This window comes from Filicampus tigris, chromosome 12 (assembly GCF_054856515.1).
Source record: "Filicampus tigris isolate MCC_2025a chromosome 12, RoL_Ftig_1.0, whole genome shotgun sequence".
In the NCBI taxonomy this organism is placed as follows: domain Eukaryota; kingdom Metazoa; phylum Chordata; class Actinopteri; order Syngnathiformes; family Syngnathidae; genus Filicampus; species Filicampus tigris.
In genome coordinates this window covers 7117501-7142500 of record NC_141228.1, presented here as the reverse complement: position 1 = coordinate 7142500, position 25000 = coordinate 7117501, and the positions used below count along the sequence as shown (strand labels likewise).

General features: G+C 39.5%; 1 protein-coding gene across 1 annotated transcript in view; it reads left to right on the top strand.

Annotated features, from left to right (window-relative positions):
* The window catches only part of rabgap1l (RAB GTPase activating protein 1-like), a 115371-nt gene that overhangs the window by 51348 nt on the left and 39023 nt on the right, over window positions 1–25000 (top strand). Inside the window, exons 14-15 of the mRNA XM_086046783.1 lie at window positions 18150–18263; window positions 24896–24970. Of these exons, the coding sequence (XP_085902909.1) occupies window positions 18150–18263; window positions 24896–24970 (189 nt within the window). The remainder of the gene's footprint in view (window positions 1–18149; window positions 18264–24895; window positions 24971–25000) is intronic.

Below are 25000 nucleotides of genomic sequence, written 5' to 3'. Positions count from 1 at the left end.
TTCACAATGTAAAAGACAGCAGCACTTTGCCAATTTAATTACCGTACCCATTATAAAATACAGCTTGCCGTATATTCATAATACCACATGTAGACATGCCTGAGGCTGATTGGAAATTAATGCAGCTGCTTTGCACTTGTGTTGGCAGTTTTCTGTACATGGAATTTTTTGTGTCTAGGTCAGGGGTCACCAACGTCCCCAATAACCACATGAGTAGCCCATGGGCCTGTTCTAAAATTAGCTTGCTGGTGATGGGACATTGTGATTTTCAAGGAGTGTTATTTAAGTGATTGTTTGAAAATGTAAACACTGGCGAAGATTTTTAGAAAAAAGTGTTGTAAATTGTAATTTACCTGTTTCCTATTTATTGTGAGAAGTCATGATCAGTGACTTCACATAAATTAAATACATTCATTCATTCATTCATTATCCATACCGCTTATCCTCACAAGGGTCGCGGGCGTGCTGGAGCCTATTCCAGCTGTCTTCGGGCAGTAGGCGGGGGACACCCTGAATTGGTTGCCAGCCAATCGCAGGGCACAGAGAGACAAACATCCGCACTCACAATCACACCTAGGGGCAATTTAGACAGTCCAATCAATTTACCATGCATGTTTTTGGAATGTGGGAGGAAACCGGAGTACCCGGAGGAAATCCACGCAGGCACGGGGAGAACATACAAACTCCACACAGGGAGGCCGGAGCCGGGATCAAACCCACGACCTCTGAACTGTGAGGCGGACGTGCTAACCAGTCGAGCACCGTGCCGCCAAATTAAATACATTTGCTCAAATTATTTGGTGGTAAATTCTCTCCTTGTCAAAGTTGTTGCGCCCACTAGCTTGATACAGTAACAATGGCTTTTTGGTGAATAAGCTTACACTAATATAAAGTAACTCAAGGTAAACAATTGAATGTTTTAAATTGTATTTTATTTTAAAACCAACTCAGCTTTACTAATAATAAAAATAAAAATAAAAAAAGCAACAACATTTATATCAGAATAATTGAATCCATCCATCCATTATCTGATCCGGGTCGCGGGTGTGCTGGAGCCTATATCCTAGCTGTCTACGGGCAGTAGGCGGGGTACACCCTGAACTGGTTGAGAACAATTTAATATTTATACTAATATTTACAGTATACTAATATTCTAGCATTAACAAAGTGCAACAGAACAAGCTACTTCTCATTTTATGCACTAACTTAACTTATCAGAATAAACCGATTTTTTTTTTTTAGGCGTTAAAACAAACCCTTATCTTTTCGCATTAAATTAACCTGCTGCTGTGATTGTTCTGTTCAAAGAACAACTGTATGTAACGGCCTTGTTTACGACCCGTGCGTGTGAACAAATTTGTGAACAAAACATGCGTACGCAATAATAAATATCAAGTAATTCTTTGAGCACAAGGAGATTTATGATGATGAGGCAGCCACACCGTTTTGGTCCGTCCCAGTCCCACTATATTGCACGGCAGACACTGCTCTTGATTCATTCGGGTTTGTTATTGTTTGTGTTGCCGGGTGAGAGGCATTGACAAATTGCCGTCATCCCTTTACCTTTCGCTCTGCGTTTGCAAAGGCTATACACGGCAACCGTTTTGTCACGATTATCTGCTTTCTTGCTAAATCAAGTGTTTCCACACATTGTGTCATTTTAAAAATCTACTCTTCCTCATGCCATGATTTAGGTTGCGTGCTTGAAGTAAATCCCAGATGCTGACCGCAGACGGTGTATACGGGCGAAAATCAAATAATAGTTGATTAGAAATAACATTCATCCATCCATCCATTATCTGAACCGCTTATTCTTACACGGGTCGCAAATGAAGGTGGAGTTGACTCCCATGCCGTAGGAATCCCGCGGGATTCCTGAAAAAATGTCAGCTTCTACTCTATACGCACACACAGGAAGCTACATGTATATATGTTCCTGCATTAAATTATGAATTGAGTAGAACTGTCGAGCATGTTTTGGCATTTCTGTTAAATTAGCGTTATTTTACATAAAGTATTTTGCTGTGAAAAATGCACTTGATCTTTTGTACAATATTTTATACAGTTGGGGCCTAGCATTTCACAGTACTCATTTTCAAAAAGTGAAGAAAGATTTTTTGCCATACTGCATCCTTGGAAGCTGTAAAATGCAAGCAAAATCACAACTCTGGTTTCAGTTCACATCGTTCCCAACATAGCTTAATGAAATGTAGAACCAGCCTGACCATTAAAATGCCATGGCATAGTTACAAAGGCTGATGAATTAGCAATCTGCTCAGTCGGCCAGATGTTGCCACCCGCCCTAAAGCCTCCAGGGGAGCTGCTAGAAAGTTCTTTTGCTAACAACCAAGGATAAAGGTCTCAGGAGTGCTGTTTTTTAATTACAGTGCTGCTGTCCTTTTGAATATCATACCAATAGATTATCTCACAAAGTCCCCTGAAGTAAAGAGACATGAGATGACAGAGGCAAATGTGATTTGCATGGATATTTGTTGTCATATACAGTGGATTATAAAAAAGCCTACACTCTGTTGTTCAAATGCCAGGTTATTGTGACATAAAAAATGAGATCAAGGTAAATCATTTCAAAACAAAATTGGCATTTTAACAGGGGTGTGTATACTTTCTATAACCGTCGTATGTTAACATATACACTGCAAGGCTGACTAAGGTTGTAGTTTGTATGAAAACCAAATCATTGGAAAGAACCATTTTGTCTCCTATTGCTCCACAATTAGCACACATTCTGCACTGTTCATAACATCCTCTATTCCTCAAGCTTCCTGACTGCAAACTGTTGTACTGAAAAATGGTGCCTCTCCATAAAACAAATTGCTTTTGACTTGCCAGTGAAGCACTTTCTGTTGACCTGAACTTTCCAAGGTTTGCTGAGCACACGTTTATTCTAATAACAGCCACCACCATGTCCTAAATATTCCACTGATCAAGAAAAGGAAACGTTGCAGACTAGTAACACCTTTAACCTGCTTTTGGTGTTCACCATCATAGCCAGAGACGGTTTATTGATTTTATTTACCGGTAGTTTTTTCAAGACAAAGAAAAAAAATAGGATAGGAATATATACCATACCTAGTTACCTTAATTTATTAGATTATTACAGTGCTCTCCAAAAATCAATTAACCATCTTGATTAAAGATGAAGTCAACCCAAACACATTTTATTCCACAGCATGTTCTATGCAGGCCCACTAGTTGAAATACGGCATTCTGACTAATATTGCGTTTGTGGAATATAAGTTAAGCAGCAAATGCACCCACTTTTAGCCAACTCAGGGGCGTCAATTTTGTCATCGAATTAGCTCACCCAATCACGGCTCACTTGTTTTCTGAAGCTGAGCTATGATTGGTCGTAATCTCAGGCTTGCGCAACTTCGATGTCTTCTTCAGTCGACAGAAGTGACAAAATGGCCGCCCCCTGAGCTAGCTAAAAACGGGTGGATTTCTCATATTCCACAAACGCAATGCCGTGTTTAGACTAGTGGGCCTGCATAGAACATGCTCTGGAAAAAAATATGTTTGGGTTGACTTCCCCTTTAAATCAAGCACATTTGGGTTATTTTTGCACTGATTCATGTCATAGGGCAGGCAACTTATCTATCTTTAACTTACACATTGATTAGCTTCTCATTATCCATAGTCTTTGAAGATTAGTTTTTCTGTTCATGAACTATACAGGAAAAAAATAAGATTGCTTAAATTAAAGAAACACGCCATTTAAGAATGTAAGAATGGTGATTAATCTTCCAGGAAGAAATCAAGGAGAAAATATGAAGTGATATTGAACATTTGTAAACTCAAATTGTAAAATTTCACTGTGAAACTAAAACATTTTGTTCGACAGATGATAATAGATGATATTCAACGTATTAGTTTTAATGACGTCAATTTGCTAAGGAGCAATTCTGTTGTGTTCTGAGACAATGGAACGGCATCTAATCTGATGAGTTTAGATTGACCCTGTTTCAGAGTGATGGGCACATCAGGGTGAGAAAACAGGTCAGCAAGCGATGTTCCATAATGTCTAACTCCTACCATACAGTCCAAGACAGTGGGAGTAGTGTTATTATCCTTGCTTGCTTCAGTTGATCAATTAAGCACCTGAGTATACCGAAAGAGTAGATGTTACTTTTGTGTCCTTGTATTAGTTATTTATAGCATTTGAGTTTTGTCTCCTTTTCTGACTCGTGAAACAACTTGTCATAGTGGTTGCCATGGTTTTAGTGCTACTAGAATCCTTTATGATTGGTGCTACTGTCACTGAAGGGCTTAGTGAGATCAGAGTGTTCAGCTGTATGGAGCCAGTGTCTATCAGTTGTATCTTGTTGATTTAGCAAAGCGTGCCACCTCGCATCGGCCAGTTCCCAGGGGCCGCTTCCCCTCTTGGGAGTTATGTAATATCGTTGAATAAGCATTATGGAGAGCTTGAAAAGGGAATGAAAATCAAATATTAATATAAAATATCGTTTTTTACGGGACCAGAATAAATGGTTATTGATGGGTAAAATCTGTTTGTTTACCTCTAGCATCTCAACAACGTTGATTGACTCATGTTAAAAGATTGACACGCACAGTTGGTCCTCGTGAAATACAAACTTATTGGGCGCCGAATTCCACCGCCGCTGCCAATAATGTTTAAATGGTGTTAACATTAAAGCTGACGCCATTTCCAATCCAATCTGAGTGACCCCTGCCCTTGTTGGAAAGGTGCCTCATCCAATATGGCTGCCACATATCTAGTTTTGTCATCATATTCAATTCAGTGAAGTCACTTAAACGTCCGTTGCAAGCAGGCGGCAAATAAACACTGCGGTTGAATATGACACTTTTTGAACCCTTTCGAATTTCTGACGTTTCTGCATAAATTAGTCATAAAAGGCCATCTGATCTTCATCTAAATCGCAAGAATAAAGAGTCTGCGAGAGTCTGCTTGAACAAATAGCAAATGTTACACATTTTCATATTTTCTTTGAGTGTAACGTGGAAACTTTCACAATGCAGGGAGGAACTAGTAAGTGAACTCCTGGATTTAATCAGTGGTTCATCATCCTATGGCAGCAATAACCTCAACAAAATGATTCATGTAGTTGCATTTCAGTCGTGCACACCGATCTGGATGAATTTAGCACCATTCCTCACCACAAAACTGTTGGAGTTCAGTAAGATTCCCAGGATGTCTGCTGTGAATCGCTCTCTTGAGGTCATGCCACAGCATCTCAATCTGGCTGATATCAGGACTTTAAATACTATAAACGTTTATGAAGTTGGAAAAAATTGCAAAAGTATGTTGTCTACTATTGTTAGTTATGCTTAGACTATAATACTATTATATTAATAGCATATATGTAAACGTGCAAGAGAACAGTATATTTCTACAAAACGTTTTGGTAGAACTCCACACTGATGTTATAAAAGATGTTAAGATGGGCAATCAGCAATGCTTTATTTTTCAGCTGGATGTGTGAAATAGGTTGCCTGTCGTAAGAGCCTGAGTAATAGTATGTCTGCCCAACATGCCTGCAGGCTACAATTAGTGGAAGCCTCTGATTCCCCTCTGTGTAAATATCTCTCTCTTTTTTTCTGTAAAGCTCTTGCCCTCTCCACTTCCGTCTCTCCGTGTTATCTCCTCTCGTCATTTTCTGTGTGTCTCTTCTAAGCCATCACTCTTCGTCTCCCTCATTCCCTCCTTATTTCCATCTGTCTTGTTTTCTGCCTTCTGTCAATTGGTTTAAAAGCCACCAGGGGATATGCCTGAAAGGTGCATACAGTGTGAAGAAATAATGCATGCACGCTGAGGGTGTCTTGCAGTGCCCATTCTAACTAATTACCTCTGTATTTATTATGTCATATGAAGATTTGGGTGAGATGCTGTGCTGGTTTCTGATATGTGTACTATAGCTCATCTTTGCACTGTGTGTTATTCTTCAGCTTTGTTGGCATTTGAGCGGCAAAGGCTATTTTCAGGCAAGATGCCGTTTTAGCCCTGACCTTTCTTGTTTCATGTATATTTTAGTGCACATTGCATGTATGGATACTGCCAATAGGTGACCTCATTAATATGTATAAGGTCCTCTCCTATGCAAGCTTTAACTTCTTTCTCTGATATTTGGCCAGGACGATCATAATGACATATCAAACTTGCATGTCAAACTTCTTTAGCTTTACTTGTTGAGCAAATCAAAAACAAACAAAATGGCTTCTGGATAAATCAGCTTTGTTTGTGGGACTGCATTTACTGGCTACTCCTGTCACAGCCACAGATTCTCTGTCACTCTGTTGCTCCAATCCAAGAATGGGACAAATACACTTCCTACTGCCCTCTAGATCCCCTTGAACATCCCGTCCACTGAATCACCTGTGGCAGCGGTGGATGGATCAGTAACATTCAAGGTCCTCTGGATGGTAGTGATAGTAGTAATGAGGCTGAGCCCTCAGCTTCTGTCTGCACAGTGACAGCTTTCAGCTTTTTCTCCAGCTGTCTTCAGAATATACTGTAGGCTTAGTATGCCTCACTCTATTTCCAATGTAGTCTGTTGCAATAGGTTCCAGGGAGCCTGCTCGAGGGGGAAGAAAAATAAACATTTCAACAAGTTTTTTTGGGTCTCACTTTGTTGTTGCCCAAAATCTAGCTGGAATAATAAATAAATACAAATGTTATTTAATATCATACAAACTTGCTGGATTTGTGTATATCGAGCTTTTTTTTACATGCAACAATGTAACATGCATTCTTCTAAATAATATATGCACTATATGCATATACTTCATACTCTTAAGTTCTTGTTTAATTTTTAGAGCTGTATATGGTCTTTAGGTGTTCATTTAATTTTTTAGCGAGATAAATGTACTTGTCCTGGTCTTGGTCTTGGTCTTGGTCCTGAGTAAGATTTTATGACTTGACACTTGACTTGATTGAACAAAGTGATGACTTGACTTGCTTTTCTTGGTGATGTGACTTGACTTTCTTGATTAATTTTTTTACACAGTAATTTGTTGGGACTTGCTTGAAACTTGAACCGGAAATGTAATTTACCATTTCTCACCCCTGAAAAATGGTGTTGGAGGAACTACTACACACACTGGTACACATTGTTTTGGCTTGCATTATCATAGAAGCTTAGCCCTTAACGAGAGCTTTTGAAGAAAAATATTTACCTGTAGGAGAGAGGCAAAGTGTTCGCTCTCAGTTATAAGGTATTTCTACCCATTACTATGATGCACCATTGCCAACTGTACTCACAATAAAATGCATAGTGTTAAATCAGTCAGTCCAAACATGTGTCATCAGTGGAAAGTCTTGCTCTCCCAATTGGAACCCGATTTGTCAAAGAATATATAGAATTACAGAATGCCTGGGGAGCTAGAATATGGCCATCTATGACCAGACATTTCGTGTTTTCCGCACTCAAATGAGAGGAGTAAAATACAGATCCTTGTCACGGATTTGTTTTCATAGAACTACTCTTTGTCATCCCATTTGTTTGTGTTTGTAGAACAGCGCACATTGTGCAGGTGGAACCTGGGGTATTGTGACAGTAAATTGATGGTGCTGATGAGGCTGCAGTTCCTACTGAACACCTCAGCCCCCCTGCAGAGATTAAAGAGCTGCTGGCTTCAGCATTTGCATGTTTCACGTTGACACATTCATCTTAATGAGCAGCACAGAATTCATGTTTGGAAAGTACTCAGAGGGAATAAGTGCATGATTCGTAGCTTCAGTTTTACGTGTATTAAAGTAAAGCAACCAAAATATTAGCAACAGCACTAAGTATGATGCAGTACTGTACTGTGGCACTGCACAGTACAATGGTGATAAGCAAATCGTAAAATGTGTCCCTCTGTGTCGGTGTAAATGAAAACCAAGCATACTTTTTTTTTTTTTCCAGATTCATTCATTCTACTGGTGTCAGGTATAGATATTTGGACACACTATTTAAAACATATACACACACACACACACACACATATATATATATATATATATATATATATATATATATATATATATATATATATATATATATATATATATATATATATATATATATATATATATATATATATAAGAAATGTATTTTAATGCTGAATAGGAATTGATCTGGATGTCACTATTTTACACACAACCTACTGTCATGATTTGTTTAAAGAAAAATAAAAGCAGTCCAACATATGCAGTATAATGAAACAAATGTGTCAGTTAAATGACACACATTCAATAGCTATTAACAGAAACGCAAATATATGAGAATGATTAACGTCCTTATAACTTCATTAATTAAATGTTTGCACCATACAAAGCATTCTGGGAACCTAGTGGCTTTCCATCAATATTATTGATATGCACATTATATAGATATGACGCCCATGCCTCCGATGATGTTAAAGCTCATACAGGGAAGATGTTGCTGTGTTCCATGTTTGTGGATGTCACAAAAGGCAATTATTCAAAAATGCGTTTTCTCTATTGATAGCACACACTTTGGCGTTGACAACATAAGCGTCATGAAATTCGGTTGAGAAATGAGCAAGTTGACTTATTTTCAATGTACATGCATTGCCTTTGGGGGAATGTTGGCTGCCATAGTGTTGCTGAGCTGGGCTGCTATTGCACGTCATATAACGGCAGTTGATGGGCATGTGCTTTTGTAACAAGTTAAAAACTTGCAGATCATCGACGTGATAGACATTGGCTGACGTTAGCTTTAGCATCTAGCTTTTGATCAGTCCAGGTAAAAGCCTTTGATCGCCGCAAATAATTTTAAATTGGGCGGGGGTTGCTGTCTGGTCTTGTACTGGAAATTTGGGTTTGGTCAGTGTTGTAATTCTTAATAATCAGTCTCATATATCTTTTTTTTTTATTGAGGATAAGCGTTTTTGAAAATGGATGGATTGACATGATTCCCAGCTCACTGGGTAATTCTGTGACATGGTGTCAGATTTTTTTTTCTTCTTCTTCTGCTTATTTTCTTCTGCTTCTTCTAAGTTATTACGTCATGACATGGGTGCCACCCAGTGTTCGGATAGAAACACCACAGTTGAATTAAATGATGACAAGCTTGTGTTTCCAGAACTCTGGTTAAATGGTAGGTATTCCTAAATGCTACTTGAAGCACTTTTGTAGTCAACACATATTTTGATTGGAACTTTTTCTGGACACTGGATCATTTGATCCATCTATCCATTATCCGAACTGCTGATTGTTTCCTTTTATTAATGTATTTATTTATGTATTTATTTCTTTATTTATGTGCGTGTGTTTCTTTGTTTGTTGGTTGGTTGGTTTGTTGGAATGGAAAAGAGGCAATAGAAAATTGCCATTAATTTCATGCAACTTTACAGAAAAATATGATTATGGTATACTGTATAGGTCTTTCATTAAAATGGTGTGTCATTGTTTTTTTCTTTCAAATTTGTATGCATCAAAAGTACTAGTGGTATTGGTATTTGGAATCGGTGGCTTCTTAAGAGTTAAGTACTCTTACTGATATTGGGCTGAAAAAAGTGGTATCGAAAATCCCTCATTAATAGTAAGTTACACTTTATCTTACAAACAGTTAGTCAACGTAAATCTAGGCAAAGAAAGATTTTTATTTCCACTTCCTAGAGCTTTTTTTGAGTAAGTAGGCTCTTAATAATCAGAGACATGAATGGTTTATTACATCAAAGTGTTTATGACTTTCAGTGGCAAATAGATTCTTATTAGTCCTCATTGATATATGCATGGTAATTATAGAAAATATGTTTGTCATTGATTATGTTGCTCATAAAGCGATGCATTTCTTATGACTATACTCTATATATTGAATGATTGTATGCAATGAAAGACATTGCATATATTTCCTTAAATTGGACTCAGTAAAACACCCCACAAGACATTTTTAATGCTCTACATTAGTGTTTCCCAACCGTTATTGAAACAAGGCACCAATTTTTCCATTTTTTATTTGAGTAAAATATATATAGCACCCTACCAAACAAAAATACTGAAATAATGATGATCTAGTCTCACTTTTATCACAAATGGACTTACTCGGGAAATCTGGGCCTATTTAATCAAACGCAAAGGTGATAAACTCGATGGAAGCTCCAGTTATATGTACTGTAATAGTAATAGGAACGATTCATACTGGTGATCTTTCGTCTTAAACCATTTTAATAGCTTCCTCTATAACAAAAAATAAGAACTTTTAGGTTTTGCACTTGGTTCCAGACTGATAATGTGACTCACTCAAAGGAGTTCTCCACAGTATCAATCGGGGACTGCTCCAATGTGATCTGCTCGACATTTAGTACAATACTTGGCGCTGATTGGGCGATGCGGCAACTTGTGCACGCCTACCGAACTTTTGTGTTGACCAATCCCAGCAACGGATGAAAATGTTGGCACCAGCACGTGCCTTGTTTTTGACCAGCTGAATCCTGTTATCACATTGATTGGCACAGATGGCATCATGGAGTTGTCGTTTTTGCAATCTAAATATGCGGATAAAGAGCCTCTCAAATATCACGACATGGATTTTTTGAATCAAGCCGACTCTCACCCGAAAAAAGTTTTCGTGACCGCTCATATCATACCAGGATCATTATCAGGCTTCTGCAAGGTTTCCTGGTGAGCTGAGCATTTGAATCAGGTGTGTTGGAGGAAGGAGACACCTAAAACAGGCTGCAAAGGGGCTCTCAAGGACCGCACTTAGGCACCCCTGCTGCAATCTATTGAACCAAACTAGCAAGCAAGCTGGCAAGCTCAAACATGAACACGGGCATTGTGAGCAAGTTTTGTTAAATGATTCAAAGAATGACTGAGAAAAAACAGAAATGCACAAGGTATGATTGTGTGTTACATGAATAACAGCTAAGTGGTGTGAATGTTACAGTGTGAATTATATACGCAGTGTGCACAAAATCCTTCATTTACCTTGCCAGGAGGATACGTTCTCCCAGTGGTAATTTGTGTCCTCGTGGAACCTGGACTGGCCAGGTGTGGCGATTTAAGATGATTGGGAGGATGGAAGTTTCTTGATGTGATTCAAAGCAAAACAACCTATCTGCTGAGTCATTTCTAGTGATATAGTAAATAACCCGTAATGGGTATAACATTTCATAACCTAGTGCTTGAGTAGATTAAATAACGCATCTTGGATTGAGGGATTTTGACCCAGTTCAAAAAATAACTCAAAAATGGGTAAAAACATTTCATAACCCAGCAATTGGGTAGGAAAATGACCTAGCATTTGTAGTGTGTGCTCGATTTAGAATATAGTACTGTAATTATAATTCTATGAATAGTTAGAAAAAACATTTACATTTTACATCATTTACAGTAATTCAAGATATTCCTGTTTTTTTACACTATTGTGCATGTGCATAAAATCCCCAAATAAAACTCATGCACTAATGAAGAGATACAGTATGATAGCGAGGTAGCTGCATACAAAAAGGTGCACAGCAGGCAGGTTGATGCTTGGGTGCTTAGTTCAAGGGCATGTCAACAATGCTCTAAAGGAAAACTGTCTCATCTCCAGAAGCCATTCCCAGTTTGTATACTTAATATATACTATATATATACTACAATGAAAATGTCCCCACTGTGGGATCAATAAAGGCATTCTTATCTTATCTTATCTTATCTTAATCCTTAGCGGGTCACTATGTGGTCTCGATTGCCAGACTGAAATGCATGCCGGTGGTGGATAGTGGGGAGTGGGGCATCACCTGGCCACAAACTTCATGGGATTGAACCTTTTCAAAATGAGAATAAATATGGAATGAATAGAAGTCTTAATAGAAAAAAAAAAAATCAAAAAATAATTTCAGAGTTGACTCTGTTGACTGCCTTGCTCCCTGCAAAGTTTCATTTGGTCAGATGTCTTGTTATTTCTTTTGTGTACTCGTGCACGTACTGTACATGAGATTGTTGAAACATTGTTGGGGCGGAATGGATCAGTGGTAGAGTGGTCCTCTCTCAACGCAAAAGTTTGTGGGTTCCATTCCCGGCCAATGTGACCATGTCGAAGTATCCTTGAGCAAGATACTGAACCCCCAGTTGCTCCTGATACTGCGTCATCAGTCGGTAAATGAGGAACAGTGTCAAGCGCTTTGGGTACCCAAGGTAGAAAAGCGCTATACAAGTGACAGCCCATTTCCTTTCCCTACCTGCCAAAGTCTCCTTGTCAGACATCATGGCCAGAGCGAGCTATGACATCCTCAAGGACTGGACCTTGGTGATTTTTTTCCCCCCCTCATACTGACATATGCGTGCATGTGTGTGTTTGTGTGTGTGTCATTTCTTCTTTCTACCAATGTTATATAGTGTACAATGGGAGCAACACTGACTAACTCCATAGGTTAAGGGGTACAATTACTTGGCTTGTAAGGTGCCCTTCACTGCTTGACTGAGGCGCTACTTTTCCTACCATGATGGATTCTTGTTTGTCTTTCAGGTTACGTTTTCATTGACTTAAAAATGTCCACTACAGTGAATCCCCCCTCCATCACGGGTATTATATAAGTGAAAAACGCGATACGTAAGTATAACATAACGATGGGTTGTAGTTTTCTGACATTAACTGAAGTTGAGCTTTTTTACATTAATCGTTATAGACTGTCGGATGGATATCATATATTGGAGGGTTTGTTTCGTGCAAAGGGTGCCGGGGCCGAACGGCCGTTTTTCATTGCCTTAAATTTTGTAGAAGGGGTGTGGCGTACGTAATTTAGGCCGGCATTCCTTGTACATGTTGGAGCGTTTTCTCATATTGGTCAGATGTCGCAGGTCGCAATGTGTTTCCTCATGCAAAATGGAGCGCCCCACAGTGGGTGGCGCCCTGCACGTAAGGAGGGGCGGCCCTGCCTGACATGACGATGCGTTCTCTGTGATACTGCTGCCATGAACAGGCTTCCACAAAGGAGTACAGGCATGTTGTTATAGCATTTACGTTACTTACACAAAATAAAGGTCGTTAAACACACTTTCAAATGATGCAAACACGTTGAAACATCCGTCCATCCATCCATTTTCTGTACTGCTTATCCTCACTATGGTTAGTGCAGTATAACATGTTAAGAGAGAGCGAGATCAATGAATAACGCAAAAATATTGTAGAATGTGGCTCCATCCATTCTGATTTCAAACTGTAGTGAACAACCCATGTCAAGATCCTACTCCGCTAACGTTACATTATATACAGCATGGGAAACGCAGTGATCAGCAAATCGAGCAGCGTGCTACTGATAGAACACAACCGCCAGTCAGCGGCTGACAAAACGATAGCGACGCTCTGATTGGTTGAATCACGACATAATGGTTTAAACTCAAAACAGAAGCACAAAATGGCGGCAACAGGTGAAAATGCAAAATTAATAACTTGTACCAAAAATGCAAAATACTGGCACAGCAAACCCGAAACCCACGATGGAGGCGGGGTTTTACTGTAAAAGATTGTAAAGGGCTACTAGTTATTTACCCCAATGAGAACAAACAAAATGTCCAGCTTTCAGCAAACAATACTTGTATAGTATGTTTTGGAAAATACTCTTTATAGAGGCTTGTGTATTTTTGCTGGGCTCTTGTTGTGCAAACATGTAAAACTTTGGCCCTGAGCTTTTTTTTGACCACAAAATTAAGTTTGTTTGAATTGTATTGTCCTGTTCTTTCTCCTTAGTAGAACTCCAGAGTGAATCATGTAGTGTTTTCCAAGTTCTTTTTCCTGTATTACATTGTATTGACTGACGTTCATAATTGAATCACGACTACCGCAATGTTTAAAAAGTATTAGTCACATTAGTTGTTGGTTCATCAGTGATTTGAACCTAGCACCACTTGTAGTCAGTAGAAGGGGACCTTAAAATGTTTCACCTTTGTTTTGAAACTGACGTTTCCATAAACTTTTATTTCAACATTTTTGTTTAAGAAAATAGAGCAGACAAGACACACCGTTGCTGTCTTTCTAATCGTCTTATAACAAGGTTGATTTGCAGGATTGAGTTGCAATTTTAAAAGCTCTGTTTTCTGCCACTCACAGCTCTTAAAGACATGCGCCTTTCTTTTACAGTTCCATTTCAGCATGATTTTCTGTGACATTTAAACCCTCACAGTTGGAGGTTAGCAAGTAGTTAATATGCAGGAACGCTTTCAGGTTAGTGTACTTTCTGTTCAGAGCTGTGTTAAAATGATTTATTTAAAGGATCGTGCATATTTATTGAGTAATGTGCATGTCTCTGTACGAGATTCAACTATATACCTACATAGATTTTTTTTTTAATCTTTGAACACAGTGACATAAGCAGTCAAGGACTAATGTTCTTGTGCACATTTAAAAGGTCATACGTATGGAGAAGGCTGCTTTTAGTCACAATAACTGTTTGCACTTGTTCAGTAAATGCAGGGCATTTAAACGGCGGCACTAAATGAGTGGCTAAGTATCTACATTAAATTATCAGTTAATTAAATAGCAAAGTAAACACAAGGAGTTCATGAATACACTATTGAGACGTACTGTAAGTTGTTTCTTTAGCACAAAGCCCACATATTAATTTTGGAACCTCTTTGACGCAAATGTCCAATTTAACATCCCATCTATGAATCATTTATATACAGTCAAGATTGGAAGGGTTAAATTTTATTCAGATACAGTTTCTAGTTACCTGTTTTATCTACATGACTCAGTGTGTTGTAACGAGAGAAATGTAAAAAAAAGGACAAATTTAGCTTACAAAGGCAACCTTTGCAGTTAGTGGTAGTGTACACACTCTCTCTCTCTCGCTCTTTCACCCCCCCACACACACACGCAATCAATCACAACCACTTCCTCCCACCCTCTTAATTATGATAAAATAATGATGATACATGACGTCAACCACGAAAAAAACGCCTTTATTCCCGATGACAGGTTTAGCAGTTTTTATTGGCTGTATGGTGTTTAAATATTAAAGTTTTAGGTCATTTGTGACAGGAAGTGAAACACTTACTTCTCAAGGTGAGTAGCCATTGGTGCGGGCATGTGGGCTAGCCACCATAAACCACCAACAGTCTGGATGACTTTCACAGCTCACACTTTTCTTTGTAAATCTGATTTTAAATGAATAAGTCCTTCAGTGAATATGGTGCAAACAGTTGCCACTTACTGTACTCCATTCCCTCTGTGTCACTTTTAAAATGATCGCTTTCAGGAAGCTAGACACAGCCAGGTACCAACGTCACTTCCCGCGCGACGGCCAACTTTTCCATCATCAACATAACTTTAAAGCTAGCACTAGCGCCCGCAGGCTAAATGGCAGTAATGCTCACCCACCCGGTTGGCGGTTGCTCACAGTATTACGGCTACGACTGTGCAAGTGGAGTCACTGTGGCGCATTGAGCTATATCATTACAAATTGTCCACTTGTTTCCCTGCTAACTACAGACAAGGTTGCTCTGCCTGCTAGTTTGAAAGGTCTGAGAGCTGAAATTAACAACCGGCGTCTCCCCGCATTAAAATTGTAATCCTGAAAAATAATCTTTTTTTTTTTTTTTTAATATATAAATCCATTCTGTAACTGTAACATAATAAAGTTGTCTTATTTTTATATCATACATAACACCGTTACATGTAGCCCCTTACTCCCCAAGCCTGCATGCAGTATCATATGAAGAAAATACACATGCCCTAAATAGTGATGGAGTCATTCTTAGTCGATTATGTCCTTTTTTTTTTTACTGTAAATTGCACCTTCTTTACCATTTATCTGCAGTATGTTGGTGCATTGTCAGATTAATATTGACAGTTATTTTTGAAGAATAATGTTATTCTGTGTTGCTTCTACAAATGTTATTTAGGAATCTCATTAAGGGAATTGCATTTTCTGTGAGGTTAAAAATAACATTACAGTGCAACACTGCCTTCACACATACAAAGCTGTTTGTTGTTTGTGTGGCCTAATGAACATAATCCACTTTGTAGCTGTTATAGCCATCTTTAACACAAGGACCACCTCCATATTGCAAATTGTATTATAACATGGCACGCAAGCTTGCCTGAAGTATACATAGCAACATGTGAATTAAATGTCTTCACATTTCTTTTTTAATGAAAGTTCTAGCATTTAAGATGTGGGATGTACAGAATATCTTCTGCATTTTTCTAGTCCCCTCCCGCAATAAAGTACCAAACATGTTTGGATGAACAACATCCCACAATGATTAGAGTAGAGTAGAGTAGAGTAGAGTAGAGTAGATCAAGAATGAAATCACATTTACATCTTCCTCCATGGCATCTTTATGCCAAAAGGCCCATCCATCTATTTCCTATAGTGATTTTTCCTCTTCAGGTCATGGGTGAGCTGTAGCCGATCTTAGCTGACATGGGGCTTGAGGCAGGGTACAACCTAGACTAGTCACCAGCCAGTTGCCGGGCACATACAGTATAGACAAACAATTGTTAGCACTCACATTCACTCACACTATGTGCTGTATAAGAGAGAGAGTCTTTAGTTAACCCATTAAGGACGGAGCGCATAACCGAGTTTCTACCACTAAAGCCGGGAGCGCTGTTGCGTTTCTCGTTTTAAAGCCGCAGAGCGTATACGTCATTTTCTTTTTTTAACCTAATTCTCCGTCTCTTAGCCAATGAAATGCATCAGAATATACTTTTATACGGATTTTTTCCGAGTGGTAATGGCGGACGCCGTCAATCGCGGTAGCTCTGCTATAAGTCGCGGCAGATATAGATGATGTGCTCGTGGACTTTAAAGCCGTGAAACCATCCAAACTTGATGTATGGTTAAGATATATGTTCGTAGACAATTTCAACGTCTTTGTAAGAGAATACAGCATGGTAATTAACACTTGATTTGAAAAAAAATGTAAAATAGTGCTTCACTTGCGTCTTCGATTGAGACAGTAAAGATTAATTAATAAACTCGTGCCTGTGTGAAAGGGGAAAACTCACACAATCACGGGGAGAACAAGCAAACGCCACACTGATTCGACAGCCGAGATTCGAACACAGACCGTCTCAACTGTGAGGCGGACGTGTTAACCCCCCGTGCTGTTCTCTCTTCTGCGTATTTCAAAGTAAAGATCCTTTCCAATTACAAGATATAATTCTGTTAATTGTTTCTGAGAAGTACAGGCAGCTTGTTTTCCATCACGCCGTTACACAAGGGAGGCGTTTAACATTAATGATGCAGCATATCAATGACCTCAGACATACAGTACAGCCAGAGTGATAAATAAATATCTTCAGTGACAAGGAGAGCAGCGTCCTGCAACAGATGGTATGGCTCACAGAGGCCCAACCTCAGCATCATCCAGTCAGTTTGTGATTTTATGATTAGACAGATGTGGGAAGCCGGAATCCACAGAACATGTGTGGCAAGAACCTTGAACTTTAAACAAGGAGAGTTGCTGCAGTTTCAAAAGAAAGGGGAGTAAAATACAAGTCAATTGAAGGTAGACTGATCAGGCTCAATGACGCCTTTCTGTAACATCAGACCAGCACTTTTTTCCTCTTGAACGTAGGAATCAAGATGGCATTTCGATCTCATACCGCTTGTCTTTTGATATTCTTGGCCTTCATTTTCTCTCTGATACACACATCAAGGCCAGACGGGCCATCAGCATCTTACAGGGAGGTTTTCGGTGTCAAGAGAAACAGTGTGAGTGAAAACACCAGTGTCTTCAGATTACTTTGTTGAAGAGTGAGACCTGTTTTTGTGTGTGTGTGCGTATTCCGGGTGTGCTTGTCCGTGTGTGTCAGAGCTGTGTGGCTGAGGTTTGGTGAAAACAAATACATAAGAGGAAAGAGAAGTAATATGCATTTTTTTTCATCCCACTGAATTGAAAAAGAATCAAAACACTTTTTCTGACTGTACTGATGACCTTCACCAATTAGATATGTTCAGAGTTGGTTTTGTAGCACAATCACACAAAAACCTAACCACTTTATGCAAAACCTTGTGGAAATATGTGAGCCAAGAGAGGATTTTTTGGTTAGTATCGTGAATTTTGCATGGTAGGGCTTTATTTTTATTTCTTTAGAAAAAAGCGAGAAAATATGTGTTAGTGTTGAATACATGTTCAATACATTCGGCTGTAGATTTGCGTTCAGTGTTTGTGACACATTGTGTAATCCTGTTCTGCAAACATGTTTCAGGATTCAGCTCAGGAGGGAGTGATAACTCGAGACATCCATCGTACTTTCCCTGCACATGACTACTTCAAGGACTCTGATGGAGATGGACAAGATTCACTTTATAAGATCTGCAAGGTAAGAGTAAAATGTGAAACTTCATTTTGAAGCAAGACTGTCAAAAACGGATTGTTTTAAACCTTTTAACTATAGTTTTAAATGACGTCTTTGAAATAGCAGAGCTGGGCCTCATAGTCAACTCATATTCCACAAGGGCAGTATTAATCAGAATGCTGTGTTTCAACTAGTGGGCCTTCTGGGAACATATTCTTGAAAAAAATGTGTTTGGGTTGACTTCCCTTTAAATTTGTTTTGCCCACGGTCGATGCCAAGCATTGTCTTGTACAATTCTACTTTGTATGTTATCATTTTAGAAAATTACAATATGTAAACCTGGTAAATTGCTCATGCTTTATCTCTGCACATCATGAAGTTAAATGAGCAGACCTTCATATACTCAATTTAATCTCTGGAGGAACCAATAGAAAGTTTGCAAAATGGCAGCTACATAAAAAAAAATCAAGTACAGCAACAACATACAAATGTAATCATCTGTTTGTGAATCACAATTGCTTACATTACAAATGTGTAAAGTCCATATGCCTTGCAAGGTTGACTCCTATTCGTCAACATAATTGCTGAGTTAAGCAAAACTGATCTCCACTTTCACTCATCATCCATACTACTTAAGCAAAATAGCTTGAATGGATGGAATATTGGGCGCCAAGATACACAGTTATGGATATCAGAAGTGGGTTTTAGCTAAAAGACAAATGTAGTTTTTGATAATGGTTGGGGGGATGAATGAATGACTTAATGGTCACACTTTTGTATTTTGTACCATCAGCACTGTGGGAGGACCTGTCAGGATGGGTTTACATCCGGTCTGAACCCAAGTAGGTCAGTGGTGAGCTGGCCTTCATTTGTATGCAAATTCATGTAGATTTGCTGCTGATAAGGTTGGCTGGATCTTGAGGCATGAGTGGGTTATAGCACAAAAGATCCAGGACCCTTTGTAAATTCATCTACACATGAATCTACTCAGTAATATGCATGGAGTCTTTAATTTTCTAACCTTTATTCTCCAAGAAAGGTCAATTGAGCTGTGTGAACTTTTCTGGTGACAGTCTGCTTCTTTTTGTTAATGTTCCATTCAGTCCCGCTTCCACCTAACCTGTACAAGCACTAATGATCGCTCAGCAATCAAGGTTAAGTGTCTCTCTTGGGAAATTTGACAGTGAGTTTTTAAGGACAAAAGAGAACATTTATTCGCACTTAAGTTCTTCAAACCTGTGACTTCTTAGTTGACTGTTTTTGATTTTCATGAATATATTAAACCAGCGCTGGCCAGTCCATCATCCCTGGGCCGGACCGGTCGGACCCTCCGGCCCGGCCGGATGCCTATTTTTGGGGTGGGGGGGTGACAATTTTTTAAAAATGGCTGGACTAAGCATGGCCGGAAGTTGATATTAGTCCGGCCCACAAATTGTCCCTCATGCGTGACATGCTCGCAAGGCGGCCAAAAATCATCTCAGCCTACTGGTGAAAGGCTTCTTTTTAGGCTTCTTTCTACTCCCGCGTCTGCGCAAGCGACAACTGCTGTTATAGGGATTATGGTATTGCCCCTCAGCCCCCTCTTGTAATGGTATGCCCCAGTTGCAGGTGGGAGGCGCGGGTTACGTGATGTGACAATGAGGAAAAACAAAGACGCTTGAGCGCACGTTGCTGTCTCACATGTTGCGATGACATACAGTTTCCCACACGGAGACGAATGAGCCACGCCGCTCGTTGCTGCTGCTGCAAAGTCCCATAACTCAAAGTAAACAAGCTACTCACCCACATTCCCCCTTAGCCGCCAGCTTTCAGATCGTTTTCACAATAAATTTAAATGCGTCGTCTAGTCATCCCTTTATGGTTGTAGCAGGCACAATATATATTGTTGTCGCTGTCTTTTTGAAGCGACACCCCCCGACTTGTTTCAAAACAATTTGTGTCCACGAGTATATTCAGACGCTAGCACATCAAGGTGGAGTTCGTGCACTTTTTCTAGCGTTCACTACTTCCGGAAATACGCCATGGCAAACCTGCAGTGTATAGTGGTTTGCTGGTATGCTTCTATTTTGAAGGCCAGGAAGCAGGGGAAATGTGCAAAATAAATAAGTAACTTGACTACGACTTCTGCGACTTCTTCTTCTACGACTCTTCTCTATAATTATTGGACCCAAATAATTATACAACACGACAAATCCAACCCCGGGGCTCGCAATGCAAGGAAGCATGCAGTTGGGTAAATACTCCTGGCGCATTTGAAGTGTGTCCACAGCGGGTTCGAATAGTAAATTAGCCAGCTAATGATCCTTAAAAAGCCTCTGCCGTTAGCGTCCCTCCCGCAGCGACGTCAATCACGGACGCTTTTTTTTTTTTGGGTCGGGGGACGGAATGGGGCGGGGGCCCCCAATATTTATGAATATGGCCAGAGGGTCGCGGCCGGAAGGGTACCCAAGTCAAGGGTGCGGGGTTGCGGCCGGACCGGCAAAAAATGGTCAAGTGCCCAGCTCTGTATAAAACATATCCATGGCGATATAACTTCAAGTTAATAATATGGATATTTACTTGCCTTCAGCATGCCATGCATTCTGTCTATATGATCAAAGATGAGAATATATTAAGTCTTTATTCAGGGCCCTAATTTATATCCAGGCAATTGTTATCCTGCCTCATTTCTGCTATATTAAAATATAGTGAAAGCATTTTTTGCATTACTTTTTATTCTGAGGTTTATTCTTCTAGAATGACAGCCATTTTATACTCTTTACAAAGTCCATACCACAAAAAAAAGGATTTGCCATTTAAAACAGAAGAATAGAAGCCAAGGTTACTATGGGCACAAAATATTTTAAGTACAAAAATGATTGAAGTTTGGAAAACGGTCTTGCTTTTAATGGTTTATTTCACAGCAAATACCAACTTGACAGATCAGGGATGGGAAACTTAAATGATGGACAGGGCCACAATTTTTCATTAGCCCTACTGGTGGACACATAGGAACGCACACTTCCTAACCAGATACATGACAAAAATGCCATTTTCAGTATGGATAAAATATGTGCAGTGTCTATTCCTTATTGAATATTTTATTGAATGTACAGAAAGGTATCTATTTCAGTTTTCAAATGCACATAGAAAAGATCCACTGCTCAACTACGAAAATAACCACATACATGGAGTCGTTATTTTACGAAAGAGTTCCGTTCCTACACTGGCGATGTAACAAGGATTTCAGTGTATGTCGGATTTACCTTTAAAGTCAAAATTTACGTCAAAATACTTTGTATAAAAAAACAAAAATACATTAAAATAAAAAGCATAAGATGCTGTACTTAGCATTACTGCTGAGAAATTGATGGAGAAAGAGGAGAAGAGGGCGAAAAAGGCAAAGATACTGCCGGCTCGAGACACTCTGCGCATGCTCATTACTCAACCGCAAGAAATGCTGGTCTTTGTAGTACCCGAAGTGCTTGTATGTGGAAGTGCATTGTTTGGCGCGAAACCCATCGCAAATACACAAGCAGAGGTAAACAAGCTCAGAGATGCAGCACAAAAGCACACTTTTGGAACGAGGAGGAAACCGGCTGCTTCGTTCATGTGATGAGTGACGTGAATATCAAGTGTTTTATTGACAGTTGAAAATAACAAGCGGAAATGATGACCATTTGAGTCATGACGCCGTGTGTCCCCGTACACAGTGGGTTATTCAAATGCCGGAGCAACTCTGTCCGCTCAATCATGTAAACGGGATATTTAAAATGTGTCAGAAATCAGAATTTTGACTTCAGCCCGAATACTGACTGCATGTAAACGTAGTCAATATGATGCTGGAGACAAAATGGAGGAGGAGGCACGGGCGTCGTAAAGTCGAAATGTTGTAAGTCGCGTACGTCGTAATACGAGGGCTGCCTGTACTGTACTTTGAACCCCCCCATGTTTTCACTAAAATCAACTATCAAAGATTTTAATATTATACTACCTTATTTTTGTCCAGCATGTAATTGAAATCCCCAAACCAACAGCCCCAAACCAACGGCCGCTTGACCAATCAAGCCACCATCCGCATTTGTAACATTTAAGCGTGGAACACATCGATGATTTTGGAGGACACAAATGGACTAACTCCTTATACACTTCAAACAAACTGTCAATGAGGTTGGGGAGGGATTGCTGTTTGTGTTCGAGACCGTGTTGTGGTGGTCAGGACACGCTCTTCTTCGCTGATGCACATTACAGCCTCTCGGTTGGAGTTGCTCATGAGTGATGTCTGCCAGCCCGTGGTTAACACTTCTATTACATCTTTCAATGGATCAGCAGCATTAAACTTTTTTTTTTCCCAGAAATTGATTGAGGGCTACTCTTGAGTCTGGGCGGCCCACAGCTCATCCCTGTATTAGATGAAATAATTAATTAATTAATGCATGTGCCAACTAGTTTGTTTTATGATTCAGCGCAAGTGTACTTTAATATAATGTAGAATGTAGGCATTAAAAAAACAAGAATCACAATTGTATTGAAATGTCTTTCTGGTTTAGATGCTAATACTTCAGCCTGATGAGCCTGTTATGTACTCAGGCTAACAAATTTAGATTTCTCCCACCAGGACCTCCCCCATCCATCTGTCAATCGGCATGTCACCTTGCTGAGTTGGGAATGTGTGAATACCACACTCCATCAAGCATGTCAGCATGGAGATTATAGTCCAGTCAGTTCCACAATACATCACCATTACCTGCACATCAAACCCTAAATCAGGCAAATTGATCAAACCCTGGATTTGTACACTCAGTTTTAAGAAAGGTGGATAAAATCAGCTATCTGACTGCTGATTCACTCATTAGATAGACAGATACAGAGACAGATAGATAGATAGATCCAAACTAAATGATAATGTTTATTTCAAATGTCATGTTTTCATTTTCACAATTAAACATTTCGGTTTCACATCACATTTCGTCAAATTCGCAGTTTGTGGCGAGCTGACAACTGCTGCAGAAATCACCTAAAGGCCCTGATAGACCAAATCGACGTCGGAGTTCGTGAAGCGTCGTGGCGTCTGAATGCGCCGTCTGTTTGGTGTAGTGGTGTAGTGGCCACCGTGTAGTGTCGTAACCCGTCTGTAAGCGTCTTGGGGGCGGTTACGCATGTTGAATCGGCGTCGCCAGTCGAGATATTTGGTCACTCTGATTGTCTGTTAGCTAGCATATCAGCGCTCGCAGCACCAACAGGAAGTGACAAATGCGGAAAAACAGTGAGCACGCCTCCGCTGCCTTAATCTTCTTACAAGAAGAGTGAGGGTTGACAGTGTAAGTATTTCACGATACCGTGTCAAAAACGTGATGGTTTACTTCGCGTGGGGGTTCATCGTGAGCGAAGAATATAGCTGAATGCATTCTTTACGTTTTTATAATCCGCCCCCGGCTAACAGCTTTCCGGTTGGATTTTTCTAACCATGAGAAATGGTGACTACCGCCGCCGATGGTATGGAAGGGTATTACATCTTATGCATGCGCAGAAGGTACTTTAATGGTCAGCGTCGATGTCTGTCGTTGCGGTGTATTCCTCCAGCGTGACGTGCCGACATCCGGCCGGACGCCACAGGGGGTAAGCGTCTTGTCACTTTTTGCCAGCATCTTTTTGGTCTATCTAGGCCTTAACGCTCGTTAGGCCCTTAACACGTCTTAATTACTCCGAATATTTTAAGAAAAATAATCAGAGTGGCCACCGCTAACGAGGGGTCAATTCCCCTCCACTTTCTCCCTGCAGGACACAGGAGGCGGGGCACGGCAGCCCTACTGGCTCCCTCATAAATGATCAGGGAAGAAATTGGTAGTTTGTTATAAAGTGAAATGTATTAAGTAAAAATATTTATCCAAATCCATGATTATGTTATGGAATTTTCAGTAGGCTACTCAAATACTGAAATATTACATAGCTGCAGCCCTACATTCAAACCTCCTCTAATCTTGTCATATTTCTATTATTTAATAAAGCCCTTGCTTTGGGGTCCCTAGGATTAACCTGCAAAAAATGCTCCTCAAATTCAGTAATTTGCTCCTCAAATGATGTAATGGATTAGCAAAATTGCTCCTCAAAGGAAAAAAGTTAATTCGAACCTTAAGATACCTTTGTTTTCCCCCTTTAGTCCTGATACAGTGATACTCATATGTATCTGCGGATATTGGTTACAGATATGACAAATTGAAAAATTTTAACATCTCACAAATACATGTGAGAATTCAGTAATTTCTCTCAGACTTACACAACACCAGTAACATACATACACACAAATATAAATTAAATAAAACAGAAAGCCTAACTAAGCCTAACTTTAATGTCATTGGTGCAGTTCCAATGAAATTAGGTAATATTTACTCTCGTTCATTGCAAGGATTTAGAATGTATAGTAGCTCAACATTTCTTGAAGTAGTATGCTTTAAAAGCAAATATTAAGAGGGACTGATGAAATATGCAACACTAGTGCATACTCAAAAGTAAACAATCTTTTAAGGTAAAAAATGTGTGTCTAAAATTCTGGACAGATCACTGTTAATATTACTGTTATTGTAACTAGAAACATTAACATAGCTCATAAAGTGACTTAATATTGACATTGGTGTGATAAATCATTCCTTTTACTTTTTGCTGTTTTTCTCTTCAAGGCCTATGCTGTCTACGATGAGGAAATCGGTTACTGCCAGGGCCAGTCGTTCCTTGCAGCTGTTCTGCTGCTGCATGTAAGTAAACCATTATACATGTTCACACTT